This window comes from Diospyros lotus, chromosome 8, assembly GCF_014633365.1.
Source record: "Diospyros lotus cultivar Yz01 chromosome 8, ASM1463336v1, whole genome shotgun sequence".
NCBI lineage: Eukaryota > Viridiplantae > Streptophyta > Magnoliopsida > Ericales > Ebenaceae > Diospyros > Diospyros lotus.
This window is the reverse complement of record NC_068345.1, coordinates 31,429,004-31,448,156: the sequence shown is the minus strand read 5'-3', so window position 1 is coordinate 31,448,156 and position 19,153 is coordinate 31,429,004. Positions and strand designations below refer to the sequence as shown.

At 38.8% G+C, this 19,153-nt stretch overlaps 1 protein-coding gene across 1 annotated transcript; it reads right to left on the bottom strand.

Annotated features, from left to right (window-relative positions):
• Positions 1–566: 566 nt before the first annotated feature.
• On the bottom strand, positions 567–19,139 carry LOC127807414 (SKP1-like protein 1B). Its single transcript, XM_052345251.1, has 2 exons — positions 18,683–19,139; positions 567–1,023 (listed from the first exon to the last, which is right to left on the bottom strand). Exons 1-2 carry the CDS (start codon positions 18,974–18,976, stop codon positions 853–855), a joined length of 465 nt encoding a protein of 154 aa, XP_052201211.1. The 5' UTR covers positions 18,977–19,139; the 3' UTR covers positions 567–852.
• Positions 19,140–19,153: the final 14 nt, after the last annotated feature.

Here is a 19,153-nt window from a genome sequence, read left to right as displayed (position 1 = left end):
TTATTAATCTTAAAAATATAACTAACTAAATCTCCTCAATGCTACTTTCATAAATAGTTTTTCTTCAAAAAAAAAAAAAAAAAATCTCTAACCCTTTACATCCAAACCAAGGCCCCACTATAGGGGACAAGTTTAAAATTATTAAATTTCTCGTAAACAAGTTTATTTTTAATGTTTAACCACCTTAAGGATCCAATTGGATACAAGAACTGTCATATAAAAATAGTTATTAAAGATTTGAAATTTTTTTTCTATCTAATTAGATCAAATAATAACAGCTAAAATAATCCTACAACAAATCCCTCAAATTAGATTGAAATGTCGTTTAAAAGTTGCCTAGACAAATTCTCTCAAATCACAGTTGTGTTAAATTTTAAAATATAATACAAAAACTATATATTTTTACAATTTTTTAAAATTGTTTTTTGAGGAGATATTTTATTATTTAAAATAATAAATTTTCTGAAGATCAATATTTTTTATGAACTCACATTTCAAATAATTTGAAATTAACAACTATGCAAAGACACATGGCTTTTCCTTCACCATTCCATAAGCTTAAAACATAAAACAAAAAGGGAATTTTAACCATATTTCTTAAAAGAACAGAATTTGAAATTTCTCAACAAGGACTACACTCACCATTCTTAGCAAAGTTCTGTATGGATGAAGACCACACACACTCATACAAAGCACAACAGTTGAGTCTTGGACTCCACATATTGACAAGAGACTACAAAATGTAAAGTTCAGGGATGGAAGACACAAACAAGCATTCTCAAACGTAATTAAATTAGTTTAAGACACAAATTAACGTGAAATCGTATCGCATTAATTATTTAGATCTTTCACTCAAAAAGCCCATTGGTTCTCCCTGCGGACTTCCTCTTCCTCCTCTGGGGTAAACTCGTTTTTAATGTTGAATGTTTTTAATATTTCTTGAGGGGTTTTTCCCTTGATCATGTCCTGAATTGCACCGCAGGTCAGGTCCAACAAGCTCTTGATGTTTAGACAATTTGCTGCCTGGAAAAACCCAAAACGAGACTGAGATTGGAAGAATGCATGGGGCATGAAATGATGAATTCATGATGCTATATTCAGATTGGTAAAACCATTAATATTTCTTTGAAATGAGAAATTACCTTCCCACTTCTTTTAGCTATGCCCCTAAATATCTTACAAAACATGTTACACGCTCATATGATTACAAATAAAACATTCTGAATGGCAGCTAGGAAGAAATTATCAGAAAACTATTACACAAGTACAAGGGAACATTACAATCAAAACCAAAAATTCTGAAAACAAGATGCAAGTTTTGCCCCAAGAAGATAGAAATCAGAAGAAAAACAGATATTCAGAATGCAACAATCATAAACTTAATCCCATTAAGCGGGGGTTGGATATATGAATTCTAGATCTTCAGCTATTTCTATTCATGGTTATATCCAAAAATAAATATTCAAAAAGCTGACAACAGGTAATGTAAAAGATATATGAGCTATATGCATGCCCCTACTAATCCGTAACGGTTAGAAAAAATAATCACCCATTGGTCATTAGACCAGCACATAATTCAAGTAAAAACGTTCCAACAAATTATGCTAATAGAGCTCAATACAAGTCCTTGTTTGGTAAAATCCTTCAAAGAAAGGACTCATAAAGACTAAAAGTACGACAAAATAATGCATTGGAAAGGCAAATGAGATTGAACAAATAACGGATACAAGAGCGGGTCCTGAAACTTCGTCACTATTGCCTCCCTTTCCAATAGGTTGCCATTCCCCACTAATCACTTGCCTCTAAAAAGGAAGAGAACTACCAATAATCCCAATTCTAGCAAAAGGTTTGGTTGGTTCCCAGCTCTATTCAATTAATAGAAAGAGGACATTCCAAATATATGAACACCACATTCCTACAATTGATGATTCAAGAACGTTTGTTTTGAGCAACATTCACATCTCTGGTAAGTGTGTTCTGCAACAATCATCTTGCAGCAATTTTAGATCAAAAACATTACGTTCATCTCTTATGTTTTAAAATGGCTATCAAAGCATATCATCATCTGTAATTTCTACATAACACAAAGATGGATCAGAGAAACAAAACATACAAAATCAATATTATTGATCCATCAGTTTCCAGTCTTTGAAGTTTAATTCCATTTTCCTACGTTAATGGTCGCTGTGTCGTGTGAATTAAAGACTGTCAATAATCAATTTAGTTCAGATGAGTTCAACATTCGAATATTCCATTGTAAACCTGTGGTGTGCATCAATAACCTTAATAAAGGCTATTACAACTCTGTTTTAGGGAGAAATCAAGATATGCGCAATTTTTTGTTTTTGGGTAACTAATAATAACTGATTCGCAAGAACAAGGCATGGGGATCGCATACGTGAATGAGATCAAACAGAGTGCTGTGATCAACTTTGACAAATTGGAAATCGAAAGTCTTGAGGTCCTCTTGGGTCTGTTTGTATGGAGAAGACTGTTCATCCTCAATGTGCTTCTTGCAATACTCAACCAGCTTCTCCAAAATCTTGCTCATCACGTTGGGCAATTGAATGACATTGTCATCGCAATCCTCAATTGCGAACTTAATCATCTGCAACTTGAAGGCCACTGCTTCATCAATCTCAAAGATAATGCCGTTGGAGCTCTTCAATGTCACCTTCCTCCTCAACAATGATGGCAACAATGACATGCTTCTCTCTCATTTGAAACCCCAAAAGTCAAATGCTTCATTTCTAGAGGATCAGACCCCTCGGCATTCTCCAAAAATCAAAGCGCGGATTGAGCATACATACACACACACACATATATATAGAGAGAGAGAGGAGAAAGGGATGTTGTGTTGTCCTGCTTTGCTGCCACACTTTGAAGTGGATTAATTACACAGCAGATGCACGCACAATTGGTTAACAACTTGTGTAAACTACCTTCGTAATTTTATTTGAGGTTGCTCGTGCGTGTCATTCATCTCTAGCCTTGCAATTTTTGGGTTTTAGTTTCTGTAGGTAAATTTTAATGGTCAAATTAGTATTTGATAGCAAAAGATAGAATAACAAGTAGGAGGATAGAAAATATTTATCTATCATTGAAACATTAAAGGTTTTTATAGCTCACCCAATTTTGGTTCGAGTGTGATCTTAGTTGAAAACCTTACATGGGATTTGACCCCGAGCATAGTTAACTAGTGGTCTTAAGACTTCGAACCATATTAGTAGAGTCAGGTGCATTAATGACTAAGGCACAAGGTCTTGCCACATGGCGGGTCCCCCCTAGAAGTTTTCCAAGTAGTCTTCATGTCAGGTCATCAAGATTACATCACGTGTTGACCTCCCATTAGTCCACACGTCCCCCATGGAGTGGTACATGTGGTGCTTTGAGAATGGTTGGTAGGTTGATTAGTTACCTCTATTACTTGCCCCCCACCCCTACAATTGAGCTCGCTCAAGTGAAAGAATATTCCAAGTTCAACTCTTCCTCTTCCATTTCTCAATGTTCATTTTTCTTCTCTTTCTTTTTCTTTCTTGTTCAGGCAATTTGATGAACACCTTAGATTACACCACATCATTGTATTTGAAAGAAAAGCAAGAGGCATCGGTCTTTATAAGTTGATCCTTTCCTCCTGACTTCATTTCTCTGCTTCTATGATTCTATCTAATCCTTGTTGTGTGCTCAATGTCACCCTACTTATAACTTCTTGCTTGGTGTCTCCCGCTCGACAATTTCTTGCTCGATCCTCCCTTGTTTCTTTGCCTGCCTTCTTCATAAATAGGCATGTCTTATGTAGAAAATTGAATAAGCAAAGAGTGGAATAATTTCTCACATAGTCGGAATGTACATGATGGGATCCTCTTATAGAGGAGTAGAGAAATCACATAAAGAAACCTACCTTCTACAATAAATACAACATAAGGAAAGAATACATATCTACACTCTTAGGGAAGTTTCCTAAGTAACTTCCTATTCCAGATTAGGAAGACATCTAAAGATCTGCTGCACACACACATATTTCTTCGTGTGTATCAACACTCCCCCTCAAGCTAGTGAATATTCTTATAATTCCCAGCTTCCCCATTAAATCTTCAAACCTTTTGACAATCAACCCTTTAGTAAGGACATCTGCTACTTGATTTTCTAATGACCCGTAGAGAATTTGAAGTAGCCTGAATCCAACTTTTCCTTAATGAAGTGTTGGTCTAGTTCTATATACTTTGTCCTGTCATGTTGAACATGATTATGAGCAATACAAATAGCTTACTGATTATCACACAAAAATTCAATAGGACCTTGCACCTTGAACTTCAAATCCTCTAGGATGATTTGCAGCCATAACAACTCACACAAACCAAGGGCCATAGCCCTGAATTTTTCCCTATCACCTGATCTTGCCACAACTCCTTGCTTCTTACTCCATTGACACCAAATTGCCTCCTAAGAACACATAATATCTAGTAGTGGATCTTCTATCAACTAGAGATCCTTCATAATCTGTATCAGTAAATCCTTTGATATTTAAATCAGCCCCTGGTGCAAACAGAATACCTTTACCCGATGTAGCCTTTAGGTAGTTCAAGATCCTCCTTACTGCATACATGTGTTCCTCGGTTGGGCTGTGCATGAACTGACTCAGTAGGCTGACAGCAAAAGCTATGTCAGGCCTAGTGTGAGAGAGATATATCAACCTACTCACTAACCGTTGGAACCTGCCCTTATCCATTGCCTCTCCATTAGGATTCTCCTACAATTTGATGTTAGGATCTACTAGTATGCTGACTCATTTTCCCCTTATCATACCTGTTTCAGCTAGCAAATCAAGTACATCCTTACGTTGAGACAAGAAAATCCCAACCTTAGAGTATGCAACTTCAATCCCCAAAAAATATTTTAGAACACTAAGGTCCTTAATTTCTAACTCCTTGGCTAAATTTTCCTTGAGAAGCTGTTGTTCTTCCTCATTATTTCCTGTAACCACAATGTCATCAACATAAACTAGTAAGGCCGTTACCTTATTTCCCACATGCTTGATGAAGAGAGTATGATCTCCTTTACTCTGATGGTACCCTATAGATTTCATGGCCTTAGAAAACCTGTCAAACCAGGCTCGTAGGGACTGCTTGAACCCATATAAAGCATTCTTAAGTCTGCATACTTTTCCTGCACCTTCTTGCTGAAATCCCGGAGGTAACTCCATGAATACCCCCTCCTCTAAATCTCCATGTAAGAAGGTATTTTTTACATCTAGTTGATGTAGCTTCCACCCAAAATTTGTTGTTAGAGATATGAGAACTCGGACTGTGGTCATCTTTTCCACAGGGGGCAAAGGTCTCAAAATAGTTTATGCCATAGGATTGAGTATAGCCCTTGGCCACCAACCTTGCTTTATACCTTTCTAGGGTTCCATCAGCCTTGTATTTAAATTGAAGATCCACCTATAGCCCATTAGCTTGACTCCCTTGGGTCTAGACACCAATTCCCATGTCTTATTTTTATTTAGGGCCCTCATCTCCTCCAACATTGCTTCCTTCCATTTTTTATCTTTTAGAGCCTCTTCTACTGACTTTGGAATAACAATAGCATCCAAGGATGTTTGGAAGCTTTTATGGCTTTGGGAAAGGTGACGATATGATAGGTAATTGGCCAAGGGATGTTTTGTACAGTTTCTAGCCCCTTTTCTTACAGCAATGGGAAGATTCAAATCATTAGGTTCAGGATTAGATAGGGCTGGAATGGAAATTGTGTGAGGTGCGAATTCCATACCTAGGTTAGGATCTAATGTTGATGCAGGCCGAGGATCATCAAGGGGCTGTCTTCTTTTGAATACATAAGGAAAGCCCTTTAAACTTAACTGGGGATGGCAGTTGTTGGACTGCTTGTTCGTTGCAGTTTGCATTTTGATGGGAGGAATTAGGTGAAGAAGTATGCTGAGGAGAGGAATAAGGGATGAGATTAGGAGGCTGATCAGTACCATCAAGCTCATTAGAGCTTGGTGTTGTTGATTCGAGGTTGGGGAAGAAATTCCAAGGGTCCGAATCCTGATCCCCTACAATATTCCCCTAAGGACCAACTTGAGGAGAACCAAAAAATGGCTGAGACTCAACAAAGGTGACATCTTTGGAGACATAAAACTTTCGTGAGATAGGGTTGTAACATTTGTAGCCTTTTTGAGTAGGAGAATATCTAATGAAGACACATCTATGAGCTTTAGGATCAAGTTTGTCCCTATTCACTTTAGGAATGTGAACAAAACACACACAACCAAACACTCTAAGAGGTAGAGGGGAATGCAAACTCAGATTTGAGAAAAAAGATGCTAGACATTGGAAATAACTTTGGTTGTTTAGAACCTTAGATGGAACCCTAATTAATCACATAAGCTACTGTTAGAACAATTTTCCCCAAAAAATGTTTAGGGACATGGTGATGGTGAAGAAGAGTTCTGGTCACATTGAGGAGATGTCTCATCTTCTGTTCAGCTACTTCATTTTGTTGTGGAGTATCCATGCAGGAAGATCATGAAATATCCCCTCTTGTTGGGAAAATTGATGCAACTGATTGTTGAAATAATCCCTTGCATTATCAGTACAAAATTTTTGGATAGATATTCCAAATTGAGTGGAAATCATTTTGCAAAAATAGGGCAAGACAATCCCAATGGCAACCTTATCTTTTAACAGAAAAATCCAACACATGCAAGTACAATCATTTATAAAGGAAATAAACCATTTTGCCCCAGAACAATTTGGTATCTTGGATGGCCCCCAAACATCATAATAGACTAAAGAAAATGGCTTAGATGACAGTTTATTGCTAATTGGATAGGACACTCAATGGTGTTTAGCCATTACACACACATCACACTGAAAACTACTAGGGTCTAGAGTCTTAAACAAGATGAGAAACATATCTTTTAACAGAACAAATGGGGGATGGCCTAGTCTAAAGTGATGGAGCCAAATGGTGGAGAGATCCAAAGTTGATTGGGATGAACAAGCAAGCCTCAACTGTCTCCTTTCAAGACAATCACTCTCCCCTTGTAAGACATACACTCCATTTTTCTCCTCAGCCACACCAACAATCTTCCCCGTGTCCTTGGCTTGAAATTTTCACATGTGAGGAGAGAAGACAGCATGTCAATTTAATTCTTTAGTAAACTGATGAATAGAAATAAAGTCGGTAGCCAAATTAGGTACATTAAGTACCTGGACGATAGATAAACTAGGACTAAGATTGACTTTTCCCTGGCTTATGATGGGAATTGAAGTTCCATTGGCAATAGTTATCTATTTGGTAGTTTCAAGAGGCTCATATGTCTCAAAAACATGGAGGTTAAGGGTCATGTGATCAATGACTCCCGAATCAAGGATTCACATGTTATTCCTATCAGCTTTAGAGGCTGAAAAGAACCAGAGTTTAGGTAGTTACCTTGTTGTGCAAGAGAACATGATGCTCCATCCTGGATTGTCCTTAGGAAGGATTTTAGCTTGTTAATCTCCTTTGCATTCAACTAATTAAGATTAGTTCCAGAGGATTCTATCTTATCAGTTACTTCCTCTTGCTCCTTGCTTGTAAGATAGACCTGGTGCTTTAGATTTCTAAATCCACCTATCTTGCTCAAAACAACCTCCTTGCCATGAAGCTTGAAGCATGTATCCCTAGTATGCCTAGGTTTTTTGTAGTAGGTACACCACTGCCCTTCATGACCTAAGTTCTTGGTTTGAGCTTCTAACTTCCACACTTTAAACCTCACTCCCTCTTTGTTGCTAGTCATCAAGGCAGAACTTTTAGGGCTATGCTCATGGCACCGCTCTGATTTTCTTCACTCCTAACAATGGCAATCACTTCATTGAGAGTAGGGAGTTTATCTCTACCAAAAACTTGAATTCTTACTTGATCAAACTCTAGATTTAGGCATGCCAAGAATTCAACAATCATATCTCTCTCAAAAATCAGATTGAGAGTGGCAGCATCCGCACTGCACACCATTTTTATGTCTTGATAATGATCAAGCTGCAACCATAAGCCCTTCATCCGATTATAGTATTCTATAACAGTTGATTGACCTTGCCTAGTAGAGGCAATCTTTGTCTTAATCTCAAAGATCAATGAGGCATCTTGAAGCTTTGAGTAGGTCTGCCTCATCATTTCCCAGATCTCTTTTCCGAAACTTAAAAACATAAAGTTCTTACTAATCTCAGGCTGCATTGCACTCCACAGCCAAAACATGATGAGATAGTCCTCAACATCCCATGCTGTGAAAGTAAGATCCGAGTCTTTTGGAGGAGGTGCAGTCAAGTGGCTGAGCTTCCCACGGCCTTTGAGAAGAGTCCTGATGAGTTGATGTTAGGACTTGGGGGTATTATTGTAATAAATAGAAGGGGAATGAAAGGCAAGAAAAGGGGTTAGAGCTAACTAACCTACCTGGCAGTGAATAAATAGGGGAATGTGGAAACAGAAGAACAATTTTTGAAATGAAATAACAAATTCTCTTCTTCCTCAATTCTCTTTTCTCGTCTCTCTTTATCTCTCTTCCTAAATTCTGTTCTAACGGAATTTCCTAGAAATTCCGATCCGACTCCAGCCTATTTCAGGGGCTGGACAATTGGTATCAGAGCCAGGCCTTCTTCGGCGGCTTCTAGCGCACAATTAGAAGGTGACAGAAGGTCCGTTCAGCAACAACGACGGAATGGCAAAAGGAACACACCTGAAACAACTAGAGCTTCACCTTGAGAATCTTAATGGATTAATGGGGCAGACGCAAGAAGACGTGAGGGCCCAACGAGAAGACATGGCAATCCAACGGGAGGATATGGCGATCCAGAGGGAAGATTTAGCCACCATCAAGAACAGTATACGGGAACTAGAAAAGGGTCAAGAACGGACCGACTTTTACGAACAGAAGATAGATCGCATGTTTGCAATCATGTTGACATGGCCACAATTCTGATCGCAAGAAGAGTCTGTTCCAAGAATGGAGACAGACGTAATGGGCGATGGAATATTACCACGACTAGGCAGACCGAGGGGAACGGAGGAAAGGACTGCATGGGAACGTGAACCCCATGGCAGAAATCACGGGTCGATGCATGGGGGACACCCGCCAACACCAAGATTGGAAATTCCAATCTTTGATGGATCTAAACCCCGCTAGTGGGTATGACACTGTGAAAGATTCTTTGAATTGTATAGGATAGGAGAAGAACAAAGGTGACTATGGCAGCGGCCTACTTGGATGATACCGCGGATGCATGGTACCAGAGTTGGAGGCAATCAAAAGGGGGATGGGTGTCGTGGACCAATTTTGCCAACGAACTGTGTGGTCGTTTTGGTGAACGGAATCTAGCGGACACGATCGAAGAATTTAACAAACTGAAACAGCAAGGATCGGTCGAAAATTATCTGAGGCGGTTTGAGGAACTAAAGGCGTTGATAGGAGCAGCTCATTCGAGCTTGCCCGAGTCCTACTTCGTCTCGAGTTTCATTAGCGGACTCAGAGACGATTTGAGATCCGTAGTCAAGATGTTGGGGCCAGTGTCAGTAAGGCAAGCAGCAGAAAAAGCACGCCTCCAAGAAATAACATGGGAGACAGTATTCAAATTGCGAAATTATACTCTATTCATGCAATGGAGTATGAGGAGCAAGGGACAAATCACAATCCACGGGAATAGTAGCAGCTACACTACAACTTCTAAAAGAGGTAAACACTTATGATCCCTTGCACTTATTATTGCATGAATTCCAAGACCTCTTCCAAGAGCCGACTACCCTACCACCCCAACGGCCTTTAGACCATGCTATCCATTTTAAACCCAACACAAAACCTGTAAATATTCGCTCATACCGATATAACCCTGCCCAGAAAATTGAAATTGAGAATTAAGTAAAGGATAAGCTAACCAATTCAATCATACAACCTAGCCAAAGTCCCTTTGTCTCCCCAATCCTTCCCGTCGAGAAAAAAGATGGCACTTGGAGATTTTGTATAGACTATAAGCAGCTCAATTCCCTAACCATAAAGAATAAATTACCTATTCCTATCATTGAGGATTTATTAGATGAAATCAATGGTGTTGTCATCTTCTCTAAACTAGACCTAAGAGCTGGTTATCACCAAATTAGAATGAGACTCGCCGATATTCCTAAAACTACTTTCCGAACACATCAAGGGCTTTATGAATTCACTGTCATGCCCTTCGGTTTGACAAACGCTCCCGCCACCTTTCAAGCCTTGATGAACCAGATTTTCAGTCCCTACCTTCGCAAATTTAAACTTGTTTTCTTTGACGATATTTTTGTTTACAGCCCAACCCTACAAATCCACCTATCTCACCTCCGAACCACTTTTGAGGTCCTACAAATTCATCAATTATATGTCAAGTTGTCTAAGTATACATATGCTCAAGGAAAGGTGGAATATCTAGGCCATGTAATTTCAGCTAAGGGGGTGAGTACAAATCCTAAAAAAATAGAAGCGATGGTGAATTGGCCACGGCCTAAGAATGTGAAAGAGTTAAGGGGTTTTTCAGGCTTGACCGGATATTATAGAAAATTTGTCAAAAATTATGGAGTGATTAGTCAGCCTTTGACAGAGCTGTTGCGGAAAGACAATTTCCATTGAAATCCTAAAGCTGAAGCAACCTTTGGAATCCTTAAACAGGCCATGACTCAAGCCCCTGTTTTAGCTCTTCAGGATTTCTCAAAACAGTTTGTTGTTGAAACAGATGCTTGTGATAGTGAGGTGGGAGCAGTTCTCATGCAATAAGGGAAACCTTTGGCTTACATAAGCCAAGGTTTAGCTCCTAAACATCTAGGCTTGAGTGTGTATAATAAAGAGTTGATAGCAGTGTTGGTAGCTGTTGAGAAATAGCGTCATTACTTGGAGAATAATCAGTTTGTGATTAAAACGGACCACAAAAGCCTTCAATTTCTACTCCAACAACGGTTACACATTCATTTACAGAAGAAATGAGCTTCTAAACTCTTAGGATTGGATTATATAATTTAATACAGAAGAGGGAAGGAGAATTTGGCGGCAGATGCGCTATCCAGAAGAGAGGAAAAAGGAGTTTGCCAGGCTATATCAGCTATCACTCCCGAATGGGTGAAGGAAGTGGTGAGGAGCTATAACCAGACAACTTGGTTCCAAACATTGTTACAGCAGTTAGAAATAACACCTAACAGATAACAGGGCTATACTTTTGTTGGGGGACTCATTCGGTTCAAGGGTCGAATTGTTGTAGGGGAGGATGACCAGCTGAAGTCACAGATTTTGAGGACCATGCACGGCTCAGCAGTGGGCGAACATTCAAGGGTTAGAGCCACTTATCATCGAGTAAGGCATTTTTTCTATTGGCCGGGATTAAAGAAAACAATGGTGAAATATGTGCTGGAATGCGATGTGTGCCAACGATGCAAGCATGAAACAGTGGCTCTACCAGGTATATTACAGCCACTACCAATTTCGGATCAAGCATGGGAGGACATCTCAATGGATTTCATAGAGGGCTTACCGAAATTGGAGGGCAATGATACAATTTTAGTGATTGTGGACCATTTAACTAAGTTTTCTCATTTCCTTAGTTTGACACATCCCTTTACAACTTCAGAAGTGGCCAGAATATTGTTGGATTCAGTGTTTAAAATTCATGGAATCCCAAAGACTATTGTATCCGACAAAGACAAGATCTTCACCAGTAAATTTTGGCAGGAATTATTCAAGAGTTTGGGGGTGGGTCTACACTTATCTATAACTTATCATCCGGAAACGGACGAACAAACGGAGAGAGTAAATCAGTGTCTAGAGGCCTACCTTCGCTGTATGTGTTTTGCTAGGCTTAGAAGTTGGCACCGTTGGCTATCACTTGCTCAATGGTGGTACGATTCTACATATCATACAGCTATTAAACGTACCCCTTTTGAAGCTGTGTTTGGGTACTATCCACCATTACTTCCTACCATTTCTAGTTCTACTACTACAATGGCGGACGTAGAACAATATTTCCAGAAAAGGAGAGAAGTCTTAGCGGAGCTTAAAAGGGAATTAGCAACTGCCAAGGGCAGAATGATTCATTATGCAAACAAAAAGAGAAGTGAGCGGAAGTTCAATGTGGGGGATGCAATGTTTTTGGAGGTCTAGCGATTTTTGCAACCTGCTTTTACTAAGGGTGTAGTATCCAAATTTAGCCCCAAATATTTTGGGCCTTATGTAGTGGTAGAGAAGATAGGGGAGGTGGCATATCAGTTGCAGCTACCAGAAGACGTGAGAATACACCCGGTATTCCAGGTATCTTTATTAAAGAAGTCTAGAGGAGTAACGGCCACTAATAGGGCTTCACTGCCACCATTAGAGGAGGAAATGAAGGACTATCCCTTGCTGTCTTACCACTTATGAAAGAGGAATCGGAAGAGCCCATTGAACCTCGAGCAATTGTAAATAAAAGGGTGATCTATAGAGGAGCTGCTCCTATTGCTCAAGTGTTGATCCGATGGTCTCATTTATCACCAGACCAGCCAACTTGGGAATACCTGCCAGATATGTTGACAAGATTTCCCCAAGCTATCAGCTTGCTCTAAATTCTTGAGGACAAGAATTAATTCATCGGGGGGGGGGGGGGGGGGGGGTTGTTAGGACTTGGGGTTTTTATTGTAATAAATAGAAGGGGAATGAAAGGCGGGAAAAGGAGTTAGAGCTAACTAACCTACCTGGCAGTGAATAAATAAGGGAATGTGGAAACAAAAGGACAGTTTTTGGAATGAAATAACAGATTCTCTTTTTCCTCAATTCTCTTCTCTCGTTTCTCTTTATCTCTCTTCCTAAATTTTGTTCTAACATAATTTCCCAGAAATTTCGATCCGACTCCAGCCCATTTCAGGGGCTGGACAGTTGAGCCCACTGCAAGTAGTTCCTATTGTCTAGACGGTAAGATTGATGCACACCTGACAAATCTCCAGCTCTTGTGGGCTATTCAACCAAAGTTGATTCTCCAGTTGTCAAGGTGGGAGCAGCTTTTGAAAGTTCTAACATGTTCACCAAATTGATCGATTAAACAAGAAAGAAGCAATGAAGGCTTAGAGGAAACAGTTAGTCCTCCCTGTGGACTCCAAGTTTTAGCTGCTAACTATGTCAGTCCAGGAGTGGTTGATCATGTTCTTAAAGTGAAGACCAATCTTGATTGGATAGCTCTTGCAGGAGGTGGTTGTATTAGGCTTGAACTTGATAAGGTTTCTTCTATTGAAGTTCTAGGTCAACTTATGCCTGGAATTGATCTTAAGAACCTAAGAACAAAGAAGAAGAGGCCTAGAAGGAGAAAGAAAGAAACAAGAACAAAACAGATAGAGAAGGTTGGTATTGGATAAGAGTAGTGGTTAATTGCTGAAGTTCTTGGGGACAAGAACTCTCTCAAGTAGGGGGGAATTGTCACAACCCCTAGGATCCCCAAGGATAGATAGTAAATATAGTAGTAGTTAACTTGCATTATACAGTAATTGTAATTTTCTTTCCCTTTTTTGTTAGAGATGTTTATCCTTAGCTATAGGCAGTTATGCTTATTGTTGTACTGCACATGGGTGCATGTGAAAGGCTGTTAGGCTATATATAAGCCACAGTTGAAGATGGGAAGGCATGTTTGAATTGATGAATGAATTCTCTCATTTCCCTCTCTTCAATTCTCTCACAATCTCCCTCCCGTTTTCCTCTGCTCTCTCTTTAATCTCTCACTTTCTCTATTTTGATCTACAACTCTCCCTCTGTTCTATCTATTATGTTCCCCATTTCTGTCCAATTCCCCCTCTAATCATTCTATTCTTGATCCTAATCCCCTCGGATTCTTTCGATTTTCAATCCAAACCCCAGGCAACCCTAGGTACATGACACTATCTTCAGGGAAGACAATTGGCAGTGCTGAGGAGAAAAATGGTCTTTATTATATCTCAGGGTCCTGTCATTTCCTTGGAGAGCCTATCCGATCCTCCTTATCTACTATTTCAAATTCTAAAGTCATGCTATGGCACAAGCGTTTAGGACATCCTAGTTTTGTATCCTTCTTTTTCCATCAATAAAAAAAGCCCTTCTTCTCATTGTGAGCAATGTATTCTTGCTAAACATACTAGAATTCCACATCCAGTTCATATCTATAAACCTTCTAAACCATTTTTCTTGGTCCATAGTGACATTTGGGGACCAACAAGAACTCCTAATCCAACTAATACCCCTTGGTTTATCACCTTCATAGATGACCATACAAGAGTTTGTAGAGTTTTCTTAATGAAAGACAAATATGAAGCTTGTATTGTCTTCAAAAGGTTTCATCAAATGGTGAGAAATGTGTTTCAATCATCCATCCATGCTTTGCATTCAAATAATGACCGAAAATATTTCTCAAATGAATTCAACTATTATCTAGTTGAGCACAACATCATTCACCAAAGTTCATGCCCTTACAATCCTCAACAAAATGGGGTGGTAGAAAGAAAAAATCGAGGCTGCTAGGGCTATCATGTTTACTGGTTCAGTGCCTAATTCCTATCGGGGGGAAGCCATCCTCACAGCCTTATATCTCATTAATCGACTTCCATCTAAGGTTCATGCATTCAGAACTCCCTTAAGTGTCTTCCTTGAATTCTACCCTCATCATGCTAGCATCCTTAATTCCCTTTCCCCAAAGGTCTTTGGATGCACTGTTTTTGTGTGTAATCATCAAACATCTCAATCCAAACTTGGACCTAAAGCTCTTAAATGTGTGTTTGTTGGATACTCTCCTACCCAAGAAGGATATAAGTGCTATTGTCCTTCTACTTGGCAATTCATTGTGCCTTGTGATGTCTCTTTTCTCAAGCATCAACCTTTTTATCCTCGTATTCCTCTACAGGGGGGCAAGTCTAGTACAAAGAAATATTAGGATCCTACCATTTCTCTTCTTACCTATTCACATCCTTCCTTTCCTCCTACTGTTTCTGTTTCTTCTCCTACTGTTTCTCCATTACCCACTAAAAAACTCATTGAAACAGTTCCTATTTCTACCCAAAGCTTGGTGCCTAATCAAGGGGGAGACAAGAACAACCAGGCCCAGGAAGTTCAGGCTCCTGAAAAACCACCATTAGTTTATTCCAGAAGGTCACGTGATCCTCAGCAAGGCCCATTGTCCAATCCAGAGATAAGTCCAAAGACTAATGATATGGAAATGGCAGAATCTACAGGATTTGATGATTTAAACATCCCAATAGCACTATGAAAAGGGGTGAGATCATGTACTAAACATCATATTTCTAATCATTTTAAGTATTCAAACTTATCTCCTTAGTTCAGAGCCTTCACTGCTAGTATTGATGAAATTGAGATCCCCAGAGATATATATCATGCACTATAGGATTCAAAATGGAAGGCAATAGTTATGGATGAGATGTAGGCCTTTAGAAACAAATGGTACTTGGGATATTGTGAGGCCACCTGATGGAAAAAACACAAACTCAAGGACTTGACTACAAAAAGACTTTTGCTCCAGTTGTTAAGCTAAACTCTATAGGAGTTTTACTTTCACTAGCAGTCAATCTTGATTGGGAATTGTACCAGCTGGATATAAAGAATGCTTTCTTGAATGGTGAGCTGGAAAAAGAGATCTACATGAAGATACAACCTGGTCTTGAGACAGAGAATAAAACAGGGAAGGTCTGTAGAATAAAGAAATCCCTATATGGCCTTAAGCAGTCCCCTAGAGCATGGTCCAAACAGTTTAGTGTTACTCTAAATCAACTTAGGTGCAAGCAAGGACAGGTAGACCATACCTTATTTACAAACCATGCAGCAGATGGAAAAATGACAATTCTCATTTGTGTATGTGGATGATATTATCATCATAGGGGATAACAACCAAGAAGTTGAGAATCTCAAGAAGCAACTAAGGGATATATTTGAAGTAAAAGACTTAGGTAAACTAAGATATTTCCTTGGAATGGGGGTGGCTAGAAGCAAAGAAGTTATTTTCATTTCTCAAAGGAAATACACTCTAGATTTGTTAAAGGAAACTAGCAAACTTGGTTGTAAACCTGCCAACACCCCCTTAGAACCAAATTGAAAATATAAAGAAGAAAGCAGACGTGAAAACCAAGTGGATAAAGGAAGATATCAGTGCTTAGTTGAGAAGCTAATCTACCTATCTCTCACTCATCTTGACGTTGCATATGTTATGAGTCTAATAAGTCAGTTTATGCATTCTCCTACCCAAAAAAAAAAACACCTTGCTGCAACATGTCACATCCTTAGGTACCGCAAGGGAACCCCCGAGAAAGGATTGTTATTTAAAAAAAAAAAGAAAAGACAGGGGAATTATGGGGTATGTAGACGCAGATTGCGCTGGCTCCATTGAGGATAGTAGCTCTACATCAAGCTATTGCACAAAACTATGGGGTAACTTGATTCCATGGAGAAGCAAGAAGCAACCTATAGTGGTTCATAGCAATGGGGAAGCAGAGTATAGAGGCATTGCTCAAGGTATATGTGAGGTTATTTGGCTGGAGAAACTAATGAGGGATCTAGACATACCTATATCCTCTCAAATTAGGCTATATAGTGACAGTAAGTTAACAATAAGTATTGTAAATAATCCAGTGCAACATGACTGGATGAAACGTGTGAGAATTGACAGATATTTTGTCAAACAAAAAATCGAAAATGGGGGTCTAAACCTTTCTTATGTTCTTACTGAGTTTCAAAACGCATATATTCTTACTAAGGTAATGCCAAAACAAGGTTTTGAATCAATCAGAGACAAGCTAGGAATTATGGATATCTATTCACTAGCTTGAGGGGAAGTGTTAGAGAAGATAGGAAAAGAATGAGTTCAAGTTATGGATGGGAGGCAAAGAGATACGGTTGTTATGAGAGAAAAGATAGGAGAATTACAAACTAAAAGGATGAGTGGAAGAAGAGATGAAGCAGTTCCAACACAGAAGAGAAGAGATAAGTTAAAGTTCAAAGTTTTGTTTTAATCAGTAATATTTGAATGTAGTGTTATTTGAATTTGTTGTATCCTATCCCTGTATTTTAGGAAATAATTTAAAATATCTTGTGCATATATTTCGAACCTACGGTTCAAAAGTGTAGAAAACACTTATTTTTTCATTCAACTTCCAAAACACTCAAGATAATCCTCCTACTCATCCGGATTATTTTTTGTTAAGATAAATAGTGAAAAAAAATAAATAAATTAAAATTTTAAGAAAAGACATAAATTTTCTTGACTATTTTATTCGAGTATTGTTTAACCAAAAATTTCTTTTGGGTGTACCCTTAGCAAGAGTAATTCTTGGAAGGGATAGCAATTATTTAGATAGCTTCATCAGATGAATGGAACTGGAATTTGTGGGAGGAAAAGAAAAGAAAGTTAGACGATGTTATCATATTTATGTGTATGTATAAAAATATATGAAAATAAACATTTATTATTTTTTGTTTTCCACAAAAAATTATTCCTCTAAACCTAGACTAGAAGAATATGTTCATTGAGTACCATAATAACAAATGAAAATGCTCCTTACTCTTTTGTTGATCATATATGAGAAAGTAGCAGGGGAATGATTAAAACAAGCATTATATGGATACGTGCATACAGTCCATAGATTAAATTCTTAATCCAAGAGCTCACTAAACAGGAAACATAAAGACCAGAATTAAAACTAAATAATGCATTGAAGAGGAAAACAAAACTGAACAACTAACAGATACAGGAGCAGGTACAGAAACTTGTCATTACTGCATGGTTGAATAGTATACTAACTCTTTAAAGAAGCCAGCTATCACAAAATCCATTTCCATTGTTGGTAGGTTCAAAAACGTTTGTTCAACACTTGCATCTCATGGTCAGTGGGGTCACCCACAATCATCTAGCAGCAATAGGAAATCAACAATCCATCCATTCCCTACGTTTTAAATTGGCTAGCAGCATGTCTTCACAGTTAATCCATACCGTCCACAAAAAACACCACATATGATGGAAGAAACAAAACATATAATATGAACGTTATTGAACCAGAAACTATAACAGAGAAAATAATTTAATATAAACCAGAAAGACGAAGTACATGTCTCTACTTTCACAACGGCCACTCCCTTGATTATCCCCAGTATGACCCTAGTGCGCTAGTCTTAGTCCTAACCAGGAGTCAATTTTCCAATGACATGGTTAGGACATCCGTCAAATTCTAGTCTTCGAACTTGAGTTCCATCTGTTCTTATGTTAATCTCACCTCTAACCAAACTTTTCTTATGTTAATCTCAGCTGAAAGCGGCGTGAATTATCTGAACATAATAGAATTTCCATGCTAGTTTGAATGGTATATTAACCCAATTGATTTTAAAAAAATACGCAATAACTTGAGGTAAACTTGGTTGAAAGTAGTCCAGGGACTGCTGAGAAAAGCATTAAATAAACTAGTTTCAAATTGAAAACTGTTAATAATCAATTTAGTATAAATGAATTCAACATGGAAAATTCCGTTCTAACCTGTGCACTAATAACCTTAAAAGCTATTGGAACTCATAATGTTTTAGGGAGAAATCAAGACTTATAGGCAATTATCCCTATTTAAGTCTGGAACCCCGTCTACAATCATCAAGAACGGACGACAAAACCAATTTCGATGAAATATTTTTAAATAGCGCCCGGGGGGGGTTGTTTACCAGAATAAGATCAAACAGCGTGGCCTGATCTACTTTGAGAAATTCGGCATCAAAAGCCTTCAGGTCGTCCCGGGCCTGCTGATAAGGAGACTCTTCAGCCTCGAGGTGCTTCTTGCAATAATCGATCACCTTCTCCAAAATCTTGCTCGTCACGTTGGGCAACCGGATGTAATTGTCGTTGCAATCCTCGATTGCGAACTTAATTATCTCCGACTGGAAGGCCACCGCTTCGTCGATCTCAAAGACAACGTCGTCGGAGGCCTTCAAGATCACCTTCCTCGTTGCCGACGACATGTTTCTCTCTCTGCCCTCTGAACGCGTAGACGTCGTTTTCTGGGGGAGAAATAGGAAGAGCGGAAATGTACCAGATGAACCCAAATATGGTTTTCTTTCCTTTGAGCCTATCAATTTGACTATTTAGGGGGACGGAGAGAGAGGAGCGTTGAACATCTTTTTAAATAACGATTCTAT

Bases quoted from the DNA above. Each gene is read 5' to 3' on its own strand.
- LOC127807414 (XM_052345251.1), bottom strand. From the start codon at position 18,976: ATGTCGTCGGCAACGAGGAAGGTGATCTTGAAGGCCTCCGACGACGTT. The intron at 1,024-18,682 runs GTAAACAACCCC...GGGTTTTTCCAG, and splicing joins CGCTGTTTGATCTTATTCTG to GCAGCAAATTGTCTAAACAT.